This window comes from Acromyrmex echinatior, chromosome 4, assembly GCF_024713525.1.
Source record: "Acromyrmex echinatior isolate Ae372 chromosome 4, ASM2471352v2, whole genome shotgun sequence".
Taxonomy (NCBI): domain Eukaryota; kingdom Metazoa; phylum Arthropoda; class Insecta; order Hymenoptera; family Formicidae; genus Acromyrmex; species Acromyrmex echinatior.
In genome coordinates this window covers 2,500,655-2,524,403 of record NC_141855.1, presented here as the reverse complement: position 1 = coordinate 2,524,403, position 23,749 = coordinate 2,500,655, and the positions used below count along the sequence as shown (strand labels likewise).

Below are 23,749 nucleotides of genomic sequence, written 5' to 3'. Positions count from 1 at the left end.
AGTCAATCACAAAAAACAAGGTTCGGATCCCACTCGATGCGAAATGCCTGATCATAGGTAGTATTAGAACAAAAGGAATTATTTCAGGAGCAAAAAAGAATTTCAGCAATTTCATTTCGAATCAAGTATTTTAAAAATCTTTTTTGATACTCGAATATTTCTCAAATTTGTTGTTTCAGTAACTTTATATCTATTCTGTCGAAAAAAACATGAAATTTAATGTATATTTTTAAGTTGCACAAGTTAAATTCAATTTTATAACATTATATTAAAGTTAATGTATCTAAAGTAATTGAAAAGGATATTTTATACATGTATATGAAATTCATTGTTTTTAATGTACCTGCTAGAAATTTGCTTCCGTTATATGTAATAGAAGCAAATTTTTTTTTAACAATATACATATTACATTCGGTCAAAATATTATCAAAATCGATTCTCTCTTATACATATACACACACACGCGCACGAATGCACGCACATTCTTATAATTTAAGAAACTATTTATAGAGATTTTTGTGTGTGTACATTGTGTGTTTTGCATACAAGCAAAATATCATATTTTTCTGGACAGGCATTCTTAAATCGCGATCAGTAAATCTTTTGCAGTAAATTTTTAACATTTATCCTCTACGCCAAGTGAATGCGTTTCCAAGTAAAAATGTTGACTTTAAGAATCATAATGGTAAGAGAAATCAAGATTTTATGCGAAGACAACGCGAAGTAGAGAAGAGAAAATGATAACGATGCAAAAGAAAAATATTACTCTGTGATAATGTTTTCAAGTCCGCCGTCGCATTTCATAAAATTTCGAATAAATCTCTCTCGAATCAATCATTCAATAGACACTTATTCCTTTTTGCTCCTTTCCATCGGATTTTATTCATTCGCCATGTCGTCTTTTGATGAAACGCCGCCAAGCGAAACGATTCCTTATTGCAAATATATTTCAGAAGTGTTCAGTAAATCCTGAATTGACTCACCGGAAAAAGACAACTCTTCGATGGATTCTAAAGAAATTATTACCTCACAAAATTCGCGATGTCGACAAACAAAAGGGGAAAAAAAACATATTTTCTTGATAACACTTTCAGATAAAGAATCAACTTTTTTCTTAAATTTAATCCATGAGTTAGCAGCGTTCATGTCAATCGAGCTGATCCGAAACTCGCGAAATCTGCTCCTTGCCTCGGAAGGCTTTTCGTTTTTCAATATTACGCGAGAAATAGATTTGCCTAGTTGTGTTTGGTGTCAGCTGTGTTTGGTGTCTGATGTTTTTTACCTTACGAGCCTTGGATCGGTACTCTTCGGCTTTAATCAGCTCGCCCCGGGCCTGGCCGACGTGGTCGCCGGTCTGATTCACGCAGTACTCAATGCTGTCCATCATTTCACCCTGCCATACCACAACGTGGGACAAAGGACGGAACTCGAGATCAGGATGGACATGAAAGGAAGGAGGATTTCGAGGTGGAACCAGGTTCGCTCGTCGAGGGGAACAACCTCGGGGATGGATGCACCCAGGATGACATTTATGTACACATAATCGGCGAGAGAGAGAAGCAACATCCCCGCAGCAAGAGAATGCCACATTCCCAGCGTCGTACGCGCATGTATGTGCAGGCACATACACACCGTCATATTTTTCACATCGACACAGTTATACACACGTACCCATATTAGTATCGACAGCATAGAGATTAATACATAAGGTTAATAGTACGAGTAATAGTAATAAACAGAGCAGTTGATGGACAGAGGCACACAATTAGCACACCCATATTTCGACAGAGTACAGAGAGCGATGAATAGGTATATATATATAGGGAAGAAAAAAGGGGGAGAGAGAGAGAGAGAGAGAGAAAGAGAGAGAGAGAGAGAGAAAGAGTATAACACATATATATATATCAGCATATATATATACATATATATATATATATGTATGTATGTATATAGTGTAATGTAGATATATACATTTATATATCGTTTATGAGCGCGAATTGACACGAATACCAACGACCGACAAAGTAACATACACAATAAATAAACAGAAAGAAAGCGCCGTCATTAATTGTTTACGCATAGAGAGGCGAGTGTGGAGTAGATGTACATCGATTAATACAGATTGCAGCGAGATATATACCAATAGAAGCGGATAACATAAGTAGAGCGGATATGATATAAAAGGAATGAGGAGAACGAGGTGAAAATGGGAATCAAGAAATACGAAGGGTGGGGGATGCAGGAACAGTAGGAAGAAAAAAACAAGAGTGACAAATTAGACGCGAATGAAATGACTTCGAGACGTTATATCTGGGGAGGACTCACCCGTCGGGCTTTGCTTTGATACTTGAGTGCTTTTTTGGTGTCCTGCGTGGCTGTCTGCACGTAGTCCACCGCGTGTTCCACGTGGTACTCTATGCGATCTATCATCTCGCCCTAATGTGGGTAGGAGGCGCGGCGCGAATCCACACAGCGTAACACAAGGGAAGAGAGAGTGTTAGTCCTCAAGAGTAAGGCAAGGCTAGTGATTAAACTGTTCGCCACTTTTTTTCTTATTGTCATGCATCAGTTTGCACACTGGCATTGATAATGAGAAAAGTAATTATCGCCAAGAATCAATGATATTTATATTACTGCTTTATAATTATAAAAATATAATTATAAAAATATTATTATACAAATAAAAAAATTATAAATTTTCTTGGAATAGGAATTTTAGAATTGTGTGATTTGTTGAATTGATATTTTCAACTGACAGTATTAAAAAACTATTTTTCTTTACAAAGATAGTGAGTGTAAATTATCGAGGTAAGCTACTGCGGTAATTACTTTGTCTCGCTGTGCGAAAAAAGATCACTAAATTTAGACAAACAGTATCATGACAAATAAAGATTAATAATATTATTGTTATTATTATTTATTAATTAATATCATGCAGAGAAAGAAAGCGATGAACTAAAACCTCCAATTTTTCGCGGAAAAGTTTTAAATAGACATCAAAGAAAAAACAAGTAATAATTATTTAATAAAAAAAAGGATGTATAAAATAAATAATTAAATTTCCTCGAGAAAATTTGAGATTTTAGTGCACTGAAAAAATTTCCCTTTGATTAGCAGTCACATAATGCGGCTCACTAAGAAATATTACTAAAGAAAAGGGGTTGTTACACTGCGTCGCGCTACGCTCCTAATTGCTTATGGATCATCGATGTATTAAAGCAATCGCGGGCAACTAATACAAAAATAATATAATTTAGGCGGACGTACTCTTCAAATTATAATATCAATTAAAATTCGGTAAAACAAACTATTTAATATGTAATCTTATTATGCAATCAATTGCAAAGAACGATGTCGCTCAAGCACCTCGCAATAAAGCATCTCATTTGTTAATCAAATCGATAGGTTGAGTCGAAAAATAAATTAAAACGTGTATCTGACAGAGTTCGACAAAAATATTCTCTTTGCTTGAAAATAAAATCACGCCAGATAAATTTTCTTAAATAAACAAATAAAAAATAATTATTCATTTAATACATTTAAAAACCATCATTGTATATAAAATGTATCATTACTGAAAATATTGTTAACAGAATTTTAATCTTTATTTTATCATAAGAAATTAGATTAATATATTTATAATACGAGAAAGTTCCTTTCTCTAAGCTACATAAATTTTTTTTAATTAGACTAAATTTCTTCTCTGTCTATATTATATTTTTTTCCAATTATATACATCAACTTATTACCTATATTAGAAAAGTTAAATTTATTAATCAATTTATGAATTTCTGCGGTAAATTTATACTTGTATATACGAAAATAGTTGTAATCTCATGTGAATTAATCCGATTCTACCAGCAATATTTAATTACTGTTACAATTAGATTTTTATCATCTGTTTATAGAACATAATAAAGTAAATCAATATTCATAATAAATATCTTTGATATGTTGCATGATATTTGCGATACATGACATATGCAATTTGCACGTAAGTTATGTATATATCTTATGGCAGAGCATTATTCTTTCATTTATATCAATGAAAAAAAATCAAGAGAGAAAATTGTTATCTAAAAATAATAATAATAAAGATATATAAAATCTTTTACATGCAACATGAATCTCATTATTGAGAAAATTTCTACAAAAAAAAGGACACTGGTATATTTATCGTTTAAACAGGTAAACTGTTTCCGGAATAAATTTGCATAAAGTTGTTCAACCTTACCTGACTTTCTACCAACATGGCCATGTCCATGAACATGTCGTGCAACTCCCTGATGGAGTTTTCGAGTTTAATGATGTCAGCGTGACGCGCCTCGATGTCCGCAAGAGTTTGTTTTGCTTGTTGCGTTTCCATAATGATCTGAAACAAGTTTAACCAGTAAAAAAGTTACCAATTATTAACGCTTCTCACATAGCTACTAATAAGACAATTATGCAAAAGTCAAATCAAGTCAGTACCCCTTGCGTGAAAACGGCTGGATTTCCTTGTTCCAGCATCTCTTCGAGTTCCTCGTTGGTGGTTGTTCTCCCCGCTGGAAAAAAATAGAGAAATTCCTTCGTTTCGCAAATAAACGCAATTTAACTTTGCGAATGCAATCAATTTTCCGTCAAGTTGCTAGCGCTATTATTTATTCAATGAACGAAATGATTAAATATTTCATAAATATCGATAGATAATATAAACATTGATCTCATTGACATAATTATTGTTTACACATTTACAGTTGTAAAATTATATTACACATCATTATGATTATCGCGTTCTCATTACAGCATTAAAAAAATTTAAGAAAATTATATAATAACTAGTAAACTGAAAACTTAAAACGTAATAATATTAGAATTAAATTAGATTCGCCAAAAAGAAAACTCGATGTGACAACAGATTGGAAAGACATGTTTTGCTCGAATAAGCATTAGATTGCAATGCGGCCAATCATGACATACATATACTCACTGATCTCGAGCTGTCGTTGTATTCTTCCCTTACACCGCTCTCTATAATCGGTTTGTGTTCGATTATACTCCGTCATCACCTCGACGAACTTCCTAGATAACGTCGAGTGCTGAGTTTTGCGTATCCTTAGATCTGCTGACGATTTATTGGTGTGCTCCTCTTGCTCGATGTTTTGCTCTATCACTAAACATGGGAAACAAGGTTTGGGTGTGGCAATGCGAAATGTACTCTCAACGATCGCGAGGGATCGATCAATTTAATACATGTCATCGTGTCACTGTGGAACACCCAAACTATAATAACTTACCCTTTAATTTAGCCCTCACTTTGTTAGCGGTTTTCTTGATGTCAGACATCAGGTCTTCCAGTTCTAGTTTCACCTCTGAAATTGAAAGATCGAAAAGTTATTTACGTGCATGGGTCTCGAGTTCAGAAACCTATTATTTTCTAATGCACCAGAGAAGATAGAAGTTTTATTTAGAATTTGAAATAGGTTGTATTAAATGTCTTTTCGATTTGTGGTGCAGGATTGTGTTGTAATGCATTCTTTATTGAGCAACTCACTTTCAGTAAACAGTAATATAAAATCTACACGTAAATAAAGATAAAATAAATAAATAAAGGTATATAAATTTGCTATTATCAATTATGAAAGTTCAATTATTATCTCGTCAATAAAATGTTATTATATGTTCTATAAAAAGTCCATCATTTTCACTTTCAAAAAGTTCGTCAATTGACATTTGCAACATTATTCCAATTCATATGTTACAATTACTTCTAACAAGAAAATCGTAAAGTACACATTGTAAATTGTGAATACAATATCGTAAGTACATTGTCTAGCATCATATTGATCGAGAAATAGTCTGTGCATAGTCATAACTATACGCCACTATACACGCAAACTTTCGAATTTCTGCAAGACAGAGTGCCAATCGCCGCTACATCTATCGCTCTTCACAATAAATTTACAATCCGATCTGCCTCTTTGTGCTCCTATTTTAATTCTTATTTCGTTCACATACTTATGTTCTTTAAACTTTTTTTCTGTTCTCGATATCGCAGTTACGCTCTAAATTACTTTGATATTAAATTACAATTTGCAATTTATATCTCAACTATATGTTTGCATTCAAAATCAACAATATACTCGCAGCACCGGATTAATTGCAAGGAACCTGTGATGAACCGCACAAATGCTACAGAATTCGATTACATTGACATATCTATATCACTGTACGCAAATATTTCTTATTTTATATTTACTTAAATTTATGTTTAAAAATAATTACAAGACTATTTTGAAATAAAATTTATTACGAAGATCTTTACGAGTAATTTGGAATTTATACACCTTTTTTATATTATATAGTCTAATAGAATTAGACTTACAACAAAAAAATTGTAGGATAAGCATTTCTTTTCAAATGCTTCGGAAGGCCAAGAAAGAAGTGTATATGTGTGAGATTCGTGATTTGTGTGGAAAATATATGGAAAAAATTCGGAAAGTTACAAAAAGTACAAAATTTTTCGTGTTTAGAATGAAAAATATTGATTGTATAGAAAAAAACTTTACTATAAAAAATATAAGTATTCGAACCTACAAAATGAGATGTTTAATATTAAGATCGATCTATTAATTAAGTTGAAAAAAAATTAAGATCACCGGAAAAGGCTTTTTTCATTCGCTCTTTATTCATTAAGATTTAAACATAAAGCTGTGAAATTCTCGTAAAATGTAACTTTCGTTATAACAAAAAAATCGAAAAAAAATGGAAGTTAGAGCAGGAAAGAAGAGAGAAAAAAAGAGGAGGGAGAGAGAGAGAGAGAGAGAGAGAGAGAGAGAGAGAGAGAGAGAGAGAGAGAGAGAGAGAGAGAGAGAGAGAGAGAGAGAGAGAGGAGTAAAGAGTGTGGTTTCCCAGAAAAACTCAACAAGGTGACACTTTCTGGTGCCTTTGGCCTCTTCCTGGATATCTCGACATTATTGACTTTAACTGACCTCGCCATTTCTGATTTCGATGATATCAAAATTTATCCTATACTTTCGTTCTCTCCTTCATTTCCAGTCAATCGATCCAATTCTACCGTTCGCAATCGACTGATCGAAAGAGTCGACATGACGCTCCAATCACTTCCGATTCTTTTCACCTTTTCGAAGATACTCTCTCGAGATGATTGCAAAAGAGAATAGCTGAACACATCTTTTTATAGCAAGCAGATTGATTGTTCCGTATTAAATTGGGATAGGTCGTCGACAACTCCAAATTTATTAATTCTGTTACAGACAATGAAATTCATTCATTCGTTTCTTTTTGGCGGACGCTTATTGCGTCAATCAATCTGATGTCAATTTTAAGTGACGCTTCGAAATTTAAGTTATTTGTAACTTCATTTTCATTAACAATATTAAAGGCCGGTTTGTTTCATCTTCGGATAAAACTATGTGTAATTTACCTTCTGGATAAACAAAAGAGTAAAAGAGTAAGAGCAGAGAAAGTAAAGCTGCGTTCCGTCTCACGCATAATACGCATGATATATCTTTTATCTTTCTTTAATATTCGATGAACAAGGATAAAGTGATATACCATACGTGAAACGGAACGCACCTCAAGAGAGTAAGATAGTGAGCTGAAGTTTATCGAAAGGTGGAACAATCCAATCTAAATGTTTTTTATTCATCTGTTTGAAATTTGTTTCTGTTAAATGTAACAGAAACAAATTTCTTCCTTTTAACAGTGTACTATTACTGTAAACCGAATACAGCTGTATATTGTTATAGTATACGGTCTATTAAATTATCAGCGTTCTCAATCGCAAGCGGCCACCGACGGAACAGCTGGCCTGGTCGCACGACAAACACAATCGACACGATGGTAAACCAACACGGATACTTTCAATCTACCAAAGGCAGGAGGCTCATGGCGCGTCCTTCGTACAAAGCATTGCCAGGTGCTCATGAATATGTATCATATACGTATCAGGGTAGAATTGCGGAGTTACTATATGAACATAAATTGAACCGAGCAATACCTTTGACCTCTGTTAACTGGTTTTGACGTGCAGAGGTAGAGTGGTAAAAGAGAGTAGAGACAGAGATAGTAAAAAAAAGTGGGTGTACCGATTGTTGTCCGCTTATTTTTCGTGTCAATGTGTTAGAAAATGAAAGTTAATGTCTCGTTATAGATACAAGAGAATCGATATACGAATTACAAAACAGTTTTTTACAGGATTTCATTTCTCCGGTCATCACGGGACTTTTATTTATTATTCGTGTTTTCGTCAAAAAGAGCTTTGAAAGGATAAAATATATTCTTTTTTTAATTTTCTTTAATCTTTAAAAGTATCACACCGCAGTTAAAATGACGATGAGCAAGATATTTATTTTTCCCAGAACGAGAACAAGCTTCGTTTAAGCGTAAAAGTGGAGCATAAAGTTTTATAGTATCATGATCAAGAAAAACTACAGCAGTCGAGTCATAAGATCTGTACATAATCCGTTGATTTCATGTTTCAAGGCTTAATGTCGACGAATGAAATTCTGATCGTAAAAAAGATCAAGCGGTGTAATATTAAGAAATTGAGATTTATGATTTTATGAATATTTATTTATCTTGATTAAAGGTGCAATAATAAGAAATTTAAATTTATGATCTTGTGAATATTTATTCTAGTTGTCTATCTTAATTAACGTATCAAAACCATATTCTTGGAATAAATTTTGTTATAAATTTAATTTCATTTTTAAAAGATAAATATTCGCGATCGAATCTTGTTACGCGATGTTTGTTTTAATAAATTCAATAAAAGTTGTATCATCTAACTTGTTTCTTAATGAAGTAGTTTTCTATTCGTCCATCGACGAAAAAACTAACAATTTTTAATATATTTACTCATCAAAAGATGATCATCGTTGCGATGATACTTTTTAATATTTGTCCTTTATTTAATTCTCCTCTATCTAATGCCACAAAAGTTAATTTGATTATGAAAGAAAAAGTATCTCTGCATAGAGTTGCAAAAAAAAAATCATAAAGAGATGTGAACCGCATTGAAAATTAAATACATCCAAGGCTTTACTTGGCGGCAATGAGAAAAAAACTAACATCGGTTTTTCTTTGAGTCCTAGGAAGCTTATCTATACATACGATGTCGTAGAAGAAAGGTCATAGTTCGGTAAGTGATATAATAGTATTGAATATTACGAGTAAAGAACCTTCTGTGAACGATCGATATATTTATTTATAAATATGTATAGGCAATCCTTCCTTTTATTTGTAGCAGTTTAATAGCTAACAATTTCTTAAGATTTAGGAAATTATGGTGATTTAAGTCTAATGACACACATAAGCTTTATAAATGCTTTGCAACTTTATAAAGCATATTTTATGTGGAAAACTTTTTATCTACTTACTATATACTTGGTGCTACTACCTCTGGAAGCATTGACCTTTTCTTCTGGGGGCACGGTGTGTGTAAAAGGTTCGAAAGAAAAGCATCGGTGAGAAAATATCGGATGCACATCTCTCTTATGTGGAAAAATAGTAAAAGTGCCTGGAAAAACGGCACGTGACTACAATAAAAACGATGAGGTCGCCTACGCGGCTTAAGGGCACGATCAATTTGTATTCGGCGGCATTCGCAGCGGAAGAAAACCCAACTGTGCGGACTGCGGTCTGCAGTGAGAGAGAAAGAAGATCCACTTTTTCTTTTTTGCAAACGACTCAACACGATTTCAATTTTGTCGTAGGACGACCTCGTTAAGAAAAATTGCAACTGCTCGTCACCTCAGAATAGCACAATTTACTGCACGCATTTACATTCACCGCGAATGCACAATACACTTTACACTCTCAAAACTGTCACCTCGTATTTCGATCACGTCACCGCTTCTTGTGAAGTTCTAACAATGCTGATATAAATTGAGAGCAAGTAAATCCTTCGCGCTATTCATGTTATTAAATTAACGAAATGATCCAGAATGCATTAATAATTTTCAATCAAATACAACCTTTACATAACATATATTATAACGTTACATCATTATATGTACAAACATTTTATACTAAAATATATGAAAAGCTACCTCTTAAAATAATATTTGTCTAATAGAAAATTCTGAAATATTAATTCTTTTTTCTAGCCGGAAGTATGATTAATGATAAATCAGCATTACCGAAGCATTCCGGTCATAAATTATTATTTAAAAATCCTACCATAATTTGATATTCATAGCTTTCAGTAAAATATAAAAAAAAACTTTATCGTCTTCGACGTATTGTGAAGTATCATTATAACAAAAACGATGTTTAGTAACGAAGGTATATTGTTGCGTGTACGTTGCATCGAAAATGCTTAAACGGAGAAGCGAAACTACATCATGTCGAAGCTCGCGTATAATATCGCGTTATATGTATGTATGTATGTATATATACATATATATATATATATATATATATATTACACACACATATATTACACATTATGTAATCAAGTCTGTTTATGCAACAATGTCACTTTGTTGTGCATCAACGCACAATAAGCATATCGTGCGGTAAGTCGCGACCATTATTTGCACAACACAATATAATTTCTGGTTGTCGGGACCGAGACAAGCGAGATTACATGAGTTGCGTATCGGACTGAAAATATAACAAGTGAGGACAATAGTTTTACTCGAGACAATGTCGAGTAACAAGAAACTCCTTAAGCACGGGAAGGAGGTCGAATTTGTTCATAAAACGGGATTATCCGAGATCGTGAGAGACGATGTCCCGTGCAAAAACTTTTGTCCTTTAGACACATCCGAGCAGATTATCTCATTTATTTCTCACAGCGATATTTTTTATCCTCGTACGCGATTTGAGAGATCACGATTGTTACGCACGACAATCAATAGCAAAAGCACAATAAAACCGCATTTGGTACTCGTATTTCAATTATAATTAATAAAGCGTTGCGGTTCGGAAATCGACGTTCCATTCATACCTATGAGACGGACAAATAAAAGCGACATATTCATATGTATCAGCATGAATGACGATATCTCTATCTCTATATTCACAATGACGATATCTCTGTCTCTAAATGCACACTTAAACATCACCAACTGAAAAAAATTTCACAATAAAGATTGAAACCGACTTTGGAAATCGCAATCATCACAGTAATTATTTGTATTATAAAATTTGTCGCGCATACAGTTGCGTTCTAGGCATGCACTAATCATAGAGTTGTAACTACAGTTGTATCATAATGAGTCAAAATAGATTTGTTGAATCATATCATAATAAAATCATGTTTTTATACATATATTAATATTTATATATGTAGGTAAAATTAATTTAATTTGTATTATTTAATAAAATTAATTATATCAATATTATAATTATACATATATTATGTATAATTAAATAATATATTATATAACATAGTTAAATATCAATTCCTGTGCAATGAATTTTATCGTAATACATAATAAAGTTAAAGTTTAGACTTTTTGATGAGAAATCCATGATTTTCTTTTCTTAAATACATATAGTAAACAGAATCAGTAAAACATAATCTATATTCGATCCAACAAAATATTATAGCAGAACTGGGAAAAAATTGAAATAATGTATACCTATAATGTATAATGTATAATGTATATATACTGTAATTTATAGCTATATGACTTTCTCTTTCGGCTCCTCAAGATGCGACTTACAAAACTCTGCTTCGAGTTGACATTTCACGATAGTGAGTTTCTAAAAATCGATTCATAATTTCTCTCGTTCCAAGAATCATATCTTTCCGGCTTAATAATTTTCCAACTTGAAAATAGATCAACAGTCCTGCAGGACTTTCAAGAGAACATCCGAACAAATCTGTGGGCGATCGTTTAAATTATAGGAGCGACACTGTCGCGAAATTGATATGGGGAAGCGAACAGAGAGACATTAGCTTAATTAATAGCAATAATTGAACTAAGTTTCCTCAAGGATGCTAGATATGAAAGTGACATATTAGATGCTAGCTTTTTTCTCGTTCTCCACTCTCTTTTTTTCGTGTGCCATCTTGTCTCGCTTCTATCGCTCACCTTTCATTTCCTTCACACTCGATGTTCAAGCTTACTGATTTCGTAGAACAAATCATATACTGCTCGTTTCCTCCTTCAAGAATGCATCACAATGTTCCTTCATTTTCCTCCACCAGAGGAGTGTGTTCGCTTCCGTGCATTCTGCTAGTTCAGTGGCAAATTTCAATCCCACAACACAGGATCAACGTAACGGAGAGTGTAAAGTTACTAGATGTAAGATAAAGTACACCACAAACTTTCCACTTGACGTCTTGACAAAGCACGACCATTCTAAACTTATATATTTGTATAAACGTATTTTGTAAAGAAAAGTAAAGCCGTAAGTAAATTTTTTGTTCATAATTGACTTATTTGTGAATAAAGAAATATACATGAATACTTATGTATTTTTTAATCTAATACATAATTTATTTTCTGTTAAGATTTCAGTGCATAAAAATGCATATATGTATATAAATATTATATAGAAAATATACATATAACCACCGAAAGAGAAAGTAAATTTTATAAGAAGTAAATGCTTAGTTTGATAAAAAATGCATTGAAAATTTTGTACAGATTGATAGATGCACAGAAAGATAGATGCATCTTTGTATATAGATGAAATAGTGCATTATACGTAGCATCCGCCATTTTGACTCCAAATGCTAAAAAAAAATGGATTTGCCATTGCGCTATAAGTGACTTTAAGAAGGCAGAAGCACTGCCGTTATCTACCGGTCTCTAAATAAAAAACAGAACACAAGTATTTTCGCGGGTTCCATCGAGGAAGAGAAGAAAAAAAGGATGATGCAGTTTGATGTGATCGAGACACGGAAAGTGATGTTGTATTGGTCGATCTTTGAAATAACCCAATCTTCACAAGAAAGTTACTTGCACGTCACTGAGAAATTGTGTCAAGTCGGAGACAATGTGTCTTTTTCTTCAGAATGTACAAGAAAGGGAAGCTTTTCACAAAAACAATTCAAGGTATAAACGTAAGAAAGAAAACGATAAAGTGACTATGATAAAAGTACAATTTTTACAATTAATCTACGTATATTCATTCTGAGTTATAATAAGAATAAAATTAAACTTTCCAATATTGATGTAATGCTTCTTAAAATGTAAATGAAAAATTAAAATCTTAATAAAATAATAAACAAAAATAATAACCTAATATTCTTGAATCATAACGTACATTCTTCTTGCAAATTCGCTTTATGCGATAGTTTAACTGCATTTTGAAACAAATGGTGTTAAAAAAACGCTAAAGAGAGCTGATATATGTAGAGATCTCCGTACCCTTTGATCACAAAATTGCAGAAACTTGTCCTAATTATCGAATGTAGATGAAGAGCATCCGAGAAGAGAGACAAAGAGAGAGAGAGAGAGAGAGAGAGAGAGAGAGAGAGAGAGAGAGATTGAAGGAAGAAAGGGAATCGGTTAAAGACTGGGAGTTTGTACTCCGTTCACTTACTCATGGCTGATCCATTCTAGCTTTTGTCTTCCGATAACGAAGCCCTTTTATACGCTTTATGCTACGTAGCGAGATTACTTCAACGAGGACAGTACAGATAACAGGCAAAGGGACTGACCTTATCTCCGATTTTACTACTCGGAAAAAGATGTAGAGAGAAGAGGGCAAAAGAGAGAGGAGCGAAACACGCACGAGCACTTCTCATGGACGATTCTTCCGCTCCTATCTATCGACATACGATTTTCCGGCTGTTACGAGAGTGAAAAATTTATATACCATTTTGCACATTGACCGGCCGAGATGTTCCTTTTGAATCATGAGTACGGAAAATTTGCAAAATACATAGAAAGAATCCATGATCGAGATTGCATCTTTGAAAAAATATTTTTTTGAAATCTTTTTTTAAGAAATGAAAGCCAAAAATTGTAACGATTATATATCGTTGATAGAGTTGATTTAGAGTAACTCTAAAAATGTAAGTATTTACATTTAATAATATTGCAATCGTCTCATGATACAATGACTCATTGATTTAATGAAAATTATAAGAAAAGTCGACCTTAAACTAGCGAAAGAATTCTTTATCGAAATTAAAATAAATAAATTTCTACAGAGACAGAACTTTAAATAGATATAACGTCTTGTCATAGTTAATACATCGGCATGTAATATAAATAGTTCTACCAAATTATACTTTTCCTGAGAAAAATTTGTCCTCTTCTTTGACAAAAATAGATGTGTTTATCTATGAATAAAAAAAGAGAGAGACACGAGCTTAGAAATGCAAATTAGAAGTGTACAAGAAAGGATACGTCAGAGGCGTTACCTAGGGAATGACACGAAAGGAAAGCTTCTTGAAGTAAGAAGCGATGCGACGGCAGATTGTCGCGGAGAGCCAGCGGGATCAATAGTGTAAGAACGAATTCTGCCGACCAGTGTGCCGATGCTCACAAAGGCAGTCGCAGCACCAGAGAGACAGTCACTCTATGCCAACTTAGACTAACAATATCATAAAATACAATACGCATCGTTCATGATCTCGATTTGCTATCACAAGACAGTCATACGATCAAACACGACTGATCGAACAGTTAATTTTACTGGCTAACAATTAATCAATAAAACGACATCAAGCAAAATTTTATATTTCGTACATGAAAATTTTATATTTCGTATATGTATAAGTATGAGAAAAAAACGAGAAGAGAAAGAAGAAATAGAAACATTTTATTTGCAAAAAATATATAACACAGATTGACGAATTCATTGAAAACCGCCACTGGAAATTACTGGATGAAATTCCATTGACGAATCTTCCAATTCTCAATTTTGATATTTTAATATGTGCTTATAATATTATGCACAATTATTCCAGAGTTAAAAAATGTGGAACATATTATTAGAGAAACTGGCAAATATTATCTTAATTAATTATCACAGTAATAACATTATAAATTTTTTAATTTTATTATCTCGATTTAGAAAAAATTGCTTATAAAATACAAAAACGGAAAAAAATTTATATAACATAATTAGAGATGCTTCATAAATTATCACCTTTTCTGAGATATATATTAGGTGTTGGAATTAATTCGTAGCGTTTTTAATGAAAGAATGTTATTTATTTCACATGAGCATTAAAAAATACATTAATGAAAGTACTTCCCATCTCTTGTAAAACGCTACGAATTAATTCCAACACCTAATAGATTAAAAATATTAAATTTACATATATGCATCTGAAATTGCAGAATTTGATACATAGATTTAGTTAGATGTATATTTGCTCGCTCCTGAATATATATAATAGTTGCAAACTGCAAGGAGAGAGAGAGAGAGAGAACAATAGCTCTTTTAATGCCTAATTTAATATACTACTTGTCATATTCAGTGAATCATCCCTTTGTTAAATATAAGCATATTTTTTAATATTCATGGCTAAAATAAACGTTCCTGTAATATTCGAAAAAATTGAAATTTTTAAGAAATAGATTTATCATCAATAAATCTCGATTGTGTAAAAATGAGAGAATGTTCTCTCGTAATATATGTTACAATTCATTTTAACAAGCGAGTCACGGCAGACTGACTGATTATTCCCTTCAGCCGCTTCAGTCATGGCCATCACCCACGCAATTTGATACATATCGCATATCTCTCTAACCTGTAACCACTATCATTGATACCGCTACAAGCATGACACCTAAGTTAACCGCAAAGATTGTCTGGCATGGGACCTTTTGACGTAGACGAAAATTTTGAGATATCGATCAAACCTAGAAAGATATGACGTCTATTCAGATATATCAATAGCTATTATTTTAAAGAACAACACGATATTAAACCAACAATTTTAGTCATTGCATAATTTTCTATTTATTTTCTATTTATTTTCGCTAACCATTTACTCGAGTTACATGAAGAGGATTAAATCGAGACGGGATTGTTTCATCGGTTATTATACCCAACTAATACCTACGCTAAAGCAAGTCAAATTCGTCGACGACATTCGATCACCCGATAATATTCGCTCGTCAACCTCTGTCATTTTTGCACGCTTTGTAATTACAATGGATTAGATGGGAAAGGTTGCAGGAGGTTTAATATGAGATTTATGACCTTCTGAATCCATGACCTCCGACCTTCCGCGTATTTAATACACACACACATACCATACACTAACTCCTCTCTCTCTCTCTTCTCTTTCCCTCTGCCCATCTTCTTCTATTTTTCTTTGTTGCATCTCCCACGCTCGATTTTCCCGAGCGCTTCCCTCGATTATTTCCCAGGAGTTTCCAGAGCTGGTGTCGTGACGACGACGAAGAGAGCTGGAGTTTAATTAGAGAAGCCAGCTCGCTGGACGAGGATATCGTATCAGCAACAGTTGGCTGACAACTAATTCGAGGTAATACGAGGTCTGCTTGACCAAAAAGATCGGCCTCTCGAAATCACTTCCAGTTCCTCTTTTTTTTTTATCTTGTTCGTCGAGTGAATAAATTTGTGCTATGCACTACGAAAAAAAGCACGAAGAATTGCCACACAGACGACAACATTGGTAAATAAGTGATAAAAAGATTAAAAGTGTTCTGCTATTAATCCTGTGTTTGAACTACAAAATTTCTTTCTTTATCGCAATGAAGTCTTTATCCGCAAAATCAGTAAATTAGGTTTGTGCTAGAAATTAAGATTATTATCTTTTCATGAAAGAGCCCAAATCCGCAGAGAATATATATATATATATATATATATATAAACTAGGAAAAACATTTGTATGTGTATTTTATATATATATATATATATATATATATATATATATATATAATACACATACAAATGTTTCTCCTAGTTGAAAACGCATTATTCGTCGGTAGCTCGGAATCAATGTGTAACATCTCCCTCTCGGGTAGTTTCACAATGTCATTTTAGATTTTCCTTAATGCGAATATATTTTCTACAAGGTTGTATTAACTATAAAAAAAAAGACTATCACGAACACCCTCGCCAATCTGAAGAATCTTTTTCGGAAGAGAGACGATTGAGAGAGATGTGCGATTACGACGCTAAATCCCATGAGTCCCTTCGTCTGATTATATTTCTTTCCATTACAACTCGAAATTGCAACCGCACAAGATTGCGATAGCTATATCGAATTGTTTCTTCCTCTCTCAAGGCATTCAGTGCTTATTTTAAGATCTTCGGCTGACTAATTAATTTCATTCCAGCGAATCCACATCGTTACGATTCTATTATCTCCTTTTCTCTTCCCGCGTGATAAAGTTAAAATTACTTTTGTTAAATACAGTCAATATTTAATCGCCAATCATAAATTCTATTCATGCGCCAAATATCGATTTACTCGCAATTATTATATCTGGCAAAGATTACGTTTCACAAATAAAAAAAATGATCTTAAATTAAATGAAACAAGCTCATAATTTATAAACATTATTAACGATATTAAACATCATTAACGATATGTTTGAGATGGATCTTACAAATTACAGATTCACCTTATCTTTATGATAAACTTTTCAATCATATTGAATGTAATTGATCGGTCACAATAGAAATTGGATCACGCACGTCAGAGGACTTAAATGTTATAGCCGGTATTTTTGGCAATATGTTTTTCGATATACGAAAGGAACACTGTATTTTTAGTTCTTTCGTATCATCACTAACCGATCCTCCCACGTCTTCAAATTGCGTAGAACCACGGAACACACATTGATAACAGCGTTTCCAACTTCATCATGATGACGCAAATAACATGTCGACAGCTTTCGCATGTGCCACGCAACATTATAACCGAACTTACGTTGCTCCAATGAGGACAACCTAATTGTTCGCAAAAGTAAACTTTGCTCGCGCGAATTAACTAGAGGACAAGCGACATACGCTCATCACAACCTTGGCTGAATTCCACGACCGCGAAACGAACACGATTATTATGCTTATTATGCTTATTGAGCAAATGCACAAATATACAGGTGGTTCACATCCATGCTTCTCATTTACATAGCGAATTACATCTACGTCAGAGGAAACCAATTGTATGTGGAGCGAAAAACTTGACGATAAAAAGTGTGACATTTAGAAATCAAAAATAAAGTTGAAGAATAATTTCAGACTCTCAATATTTAAAATTAAATTAGTGCTAAAACAAGGCCAATAAGAGCGATACCGTAGTTATTGAAGAATATGATATTTTAATGATTAATTTATAATATATAAACAGTAGTTTACCGTAATTATTGAAGAGTATGATATTTTAATGATTAATTTATATAATATTTTTAATATTTATATTATATAATTTATATATAAACAGTTTCGGTATGTACTTCATATATATATTGAATCTTCGAATGTTTCGGCTTATTTTAAGCCATCTTCAATGATTTATTGATTGAGAAAAAGCGATGATATACACTCTCAATGAACATAGTGAATTCTAAATTTTTAGATTGAGAATGATTTATCTTAATCGTTGTGTGGTAAAAATTGTAAAATGCCAAATGGGATGAATCATAACTCATTCAAAAGGAGAGATTGCGTGTACTAATATTGTAAAAAGATTTGGATAGAGGGGCTTTTGATTCTAAGAAAATTGTAGTTAAAGTTGAGCGTCTGATGAGTTGTACGATAGGACTTAAGAGTGTGCGTCAGTAAGTAAAAGTAATCTTACACGGTCAATAATACTGGACAATAATATTCGATCAATAATATTGGCAGTATGCATCAATATTTTCAATATTTTTACAACCTTGCGCGATCATTATTATTGACAATTTATTACACTTTAGTTTTATGTACATTATCTATTGCACTGTGACATACTGTGACATAAATCCTAATAAAGTAATATTGATTCTCAAATATGAAAATCTAGGTCATCGTCAGTATTCTACGTCAATTAACCACACATAATCAGTAATACTGTAAGAATTTGTTAATACTAACAGTATTATTATCTATGTAGAATCACTTCAAAAAATCGGCGTAGCTAAGTGGACTGAAATGTATGGCTACTTGGGTACTTTTTCTTATCCGGTTAACAAGAGTTCGAATTCCTCGTAATTTTATAATTTTTAACAATTGTATTTTATAATGTAATTTATTTTTCTTACCCTCTTTTAAATTAAAATACTCATTTTTGCTATATACATAACAATAAATAACAAGATTTCTTGAAATTTCAATTATTTATTATAAAATTTGAACATTGCCGTACAATTGGAAAACATTTAAAACATAGAACGCGCATAATTAATTTTGCAGAAAAAAAGCAACTACACTTGCCTCCGATTTCTCACTGTAGCATGAAATATTTCTTAAAAATACTTTATTTATAAAATGAAATTCATAGTGTGCGTTCAATTTATGTTTTAAATGTTTACGTTGATTTTCATACATAACAATTATACAACAATGTCCAAATTTTATAATAATAATTAAAACTTTAAGAAATCTTGTTATTTATTATTGTATATAATAAAAAATACAATTATTAGTATTTTCATTTAAAAGAAAAGAAGAACAATTAATAACATTATAAAATATGATTGTTACTTAAAAAAAAATTGACACTGTGGGAATTTGAACTCTCGTCGGCCGGATAAAAAAAAGTATAATCGTGCATCTCAGTTCGCTCAACTATAAGTCGCTTTCTTGTTTTACCGACGCATAGTCCCAATACTTATACAGTTGATCAGACATCCAACTTTAATTGCGGTTTTCTCAAAATCAAAAGCCCATCCATCCCTCAAACCCTTTTACAATGTTAATACACGTAATGTACTTCGAAAGCTCCTCTTTCGAATGAGCTATAGCTCATCCCATTTGACACTTTACAATTCCTACCATCTCGTTAATTTTTTACAAAGATAAATCATACTTTGATTTTTACACAAATTAAATATTAATTTGATTAAAAATAATGTATACGAATGCAGTAAAACCTCGATTATCCGATATCACAATTATTTGCCTATGCATTATTTGAACCCCGATTATCCGACATCAATTTTTTGCGTTTATAATAACCTAATCTGAAAAAAAAGTTGAAAGCACTTAATTCTCGTCATCTAGTGAGAGTTAGCAGAAACCTCAGAATATAAAAATAAATTGTAAATGATATAACATTGTTGTTTATTTCTCTATTTATCCATGTATTGTATATGTATACTCGTATTACGAGTGAAGTGCATGATGCAGGTCGGCATTGCACAACGTGATGTGTCAATGATATTACATGTTTATTCCGTAGATGGCTAAATAAAGTAAAGTCCGAAAATATTGATTTTAGAAGTGGCAGCAGCAATTCAGAAAGATAAAAATTATGAAGTTCTAGGATTGTATGAAATACCAATAGAGACCAATAGACCTAAAATTGTTAAATGACAATGAAATAGCAAAGTTAACAATGATATTCAATCATATCGATCAAGAGAGATCCTCCGAAAATGTACATTCCGGAGGAATGGATCCTTCCAATCAACATTCATGCCTTTACCAAAGAAATGTAAGTCGAGCATATGCTGATTTTTGTTTAATCAGCTTAATGAATCTGAAGATCCTATTAAAAGTAATACAAGGGAGTCCGTTGTAAGAACATTTGAGCGCCTCGTAATTCAGCTTTCAGGACGGTCTTAGAACAAGGGAAGCACTGTTCCGTATGAACGTATTGGTGCAAAAAAGTAAGGAATTTCAGAAATCAGTTTACATCTATTTTATTGATTCCGAAAAAGCTTTTGAGTGCAACACAAAGTTCTACTGTATGCATATAAATATATTTGTATATATTTTTAAATGTCCTTTTAGTTCATTTCGAAGATTACGCTAATTTATAAAGAACTCAAGAAGACAAATTCTTTTCAAGTTCAAATGGATCAATCGTACTATCTGGAATGCTTTTTCCAAGTAGAAGAATCCCCCGTAAATTCCTCCACGTACATGTCAAAACAACGTGTTTAAGATTGGCTCAAGTTATTCATCGTGCCAAGATCAATCCAGCAGATCTAGCGTCGAGCATGAATTGTTCGCCATCTGAACTTGACACAACGATTTGTCGCATACATTACAAATGTCGCGCCTGCATCTGCCACGTTGACAGACAGCGATGGTGAACAGTGTATATTTGCGTAAATTGCCGTTGGCCACGAAATGATAGCTGTCCCGTTCGAGCGTATCAACGTTAAAATCTATTTCTAGCTAAATGATGTACCACAATGTATCCAATCTGTATGTCAGGAAATGAGGATTAAACAAGCATCTATCAGTTGAAAACAGAAATGTTCTATTTAAAGAACTTCACAAAATTACTCTTGTAATAATCAATAAAATTAAATCTTTTCTTTTTAATTATAAGAATAAGATCGGCAACACAGAACTCTATAAATATTAAATAAAAATATAATTTACGTAAAAGTACTGCTTGATCTTTGCATGTTAAAATATCGTGTAATTAATATATAAAGTCGTAATATATTAATTAAGTCGTAATTAATATATTAATATATAAAGGTGAATGCGTACAAAAAATGTTTAAAATTGATTAGGCACAATGATGGTTCTATAAGAATGTTTCAGCCAAAATCCTCGTATCAAGAATCATTCCATTTAAGTAAACAAAGGTCAGTTTTTTCATGTCTGCCGATCTAGAAACGCTCTCATCCGTTCTTACTGATACGCGGCAGTTGGTAAATTGGATCGATGAACGGCATCGAGTAACTCAAGTGCTTCCTCTTCATCGCACTGACTTTTCAAGCTACTTTTAGAGCTTGGGACTATTCTCGTAATACTATTTAACAGCTTCGGCACGTAGCGTTCACGTCGATGCTGTAACAGCACGGCGCGCACACGGAGTCGTGCTACGCATTCAAGATTTTTTTCACATTTACATAATTACGATGTGAAAAGGAGCACACGCTTGAGAAACGATGGCTTTTTATAATTACATCGTGGGATCGATTAATTACGTCGGAAATCCAACAAAATAATTATTTGTGAATAATTTAATCTCTTTGCCTTGCAAATTATCGTACATAATATCTTTAATAACATTTTATCTTCACACATATATAAAATGACTTATGTTATGCAACGATTACATCAAACTTGCACTTTTCACGTTATTGAAATACTGCTGACATTTTTCGACTTATGCTGATAAATCATTAGTAATTACTCTGCAATGTAAAATTGCTCTGAATAGTCCAAAAATAATACAACAATTTAATTAAATATTATTTTTATCTGATTTTTACAATCAGAAATACGTAACATGCATTTATGTTAAATTAATTTTAGAAACATTAGTAACATTTAATGTATCACATGGTGTATATGTACGACAGTATTGAAAGAAAGAAAAAATCAATATTACAAACGAGAGAGAATTTATATTGCGGTGCACTTCCGCTAAAAATAACAAATTCCAGAATTCTATTTCTTCAGGGATTCATCAGTGAAAAACGAAAATATGAAGAAATAGACTATTAATTAAAGCGATTGTCCGTCGAGGACAATAAACAATATTACGCGTTGTATATTTAACAAATATCGTCATTAGCATGCGGAAATACGTGGTCGTGATTCAAACGTGCGAATAATTCCTGCATGTTGTAGGGAAGTTCCGGCCCATGAGCAAATGAACGAACGAATGTAGGGAGAACAACGACGATTGTTTCGCGGCCTCGAGCGCGTAAGTGACGTGGGAACGATCGATTATCGAGCCGTTTGCCGCAACAAATATGCGTAATGCTGATTTTGCGGTGTATCCTGACATCATCATTATTGTTCGTATTCGCATGCGTGCTTCCAATGAGGCATTCGGCACAACACAAAGTTTCTAAAACTGTTTAATCTATGTGTGTTTCCTCTATAGACACGCGGCAATATCGACGTGTACGAATGGCAAATTTTCACACTTTTGGAATGAGATTCACTCTAAAAAAGAAGTGAGATTTCTTTTCTTTGGAATGAATTTCATTCCAAAACATTGAAAATCTGCCACTCTTATTAGAGTGCAAATTTTTCACTTTTTTTTTTAATAATGGCAGGTTAATTCGTTTCTTGAGTCGCGCTTAAATATTGATAATTAAATTGATAATTTAATTGATAATTAATTACAATCAAGATTGCATGTTAACAATGTATCAAAAATTCAAAATATTTTATACATCAAAAATTCGATAGATTTCGGATGTTTCTATATATGCACAGGCTTTAATGTATTTGGAGTTCGTGAGAATCCCAACTTGTACATCACACTATGTTCCAATAATGTCGTGCTAGCTAGAATATCAAATTTTAACACGATGTACTCAGTGAGAGCTTTCTGACAAGTAACGCATGCGCTCGATCAAAGAAATTTAGTTTCGACGTTCGAAGATAAGCGAGATGTATCCTATTAAGAAACGAGGGCAACCGGTTTAAAAGCTTGCCAGTGTCGAGTAAATCGACCCTAGAAAGATGGATTTTTTAATTATGTAGAGAGAGTAAATTTGAATTTGACTTTTGAGCAAACCTCTGATAGAGAAGTTCACAGAGAATCAGTGATTGACCAAAAAAGAAGTTTTCATTCGCCCATCCAAACATTCTCTTTTTAAATCATCGGTATCCAAGAAAATAATTGCCGGTGTATTATTTACATTTGTTAAAATAAATATAATTACTATAATTATAATATAGTTCTAATTATTAAATATAAGCGATTAGATTTCAGTATGGCGACGAA

General features: G+C 32.7%; 1 protein-coding gene across 9 annotated transcripts in view; it reads right to left on the bottom strand.

The window, feature by feature from the left end:
- The window catches only part of Syx1A (syntaxin 1A), a 56,480-nt gene that overhangs the window by 18,723 nt on the left and 14,008 nt on the right, over positions 1–23,749 (bottom strand). For 3 of the 9 annotated variants that reach the window (XR_846315.2, XM_011058441.2, XM_011058442.2), the window contains exons 4-8: positions 5,277–5,351; positions 4,970–5,152; positions 4,471–4,544; positions 4,235–4,372; positions 2,326–2,436 (exon numbers count right to left, since the gene is read on the bottom strand). Coding sequence is in view for 5 of the 9 variants with exons in the window: in XM_011058441.2 (XP_011056743.1) it covers positions 2,326–2,436; positions 4,235–4,372; positions 4,471–4,544; positions 4,970–5,152; positions 5,277–5,351 (581 nt within the window). In the remaining 4 variants the exon portion in view is untranslated. Of the gene's footprint in view, positions 1–1,282; positions 1,501–2,325; positions 2,437–2,771; positions 3,233–4,234; positions 4,373–4,470; positions 4,545–4,969; positions 5,153–5,276; positions 5,352–23,749 lie in introns of those variants that run through there. The other 6 variants (XR_015545022.1, XM_011058443.2, XR_015545024.1 and 3 more) reach the window with 4 other exon arrangements.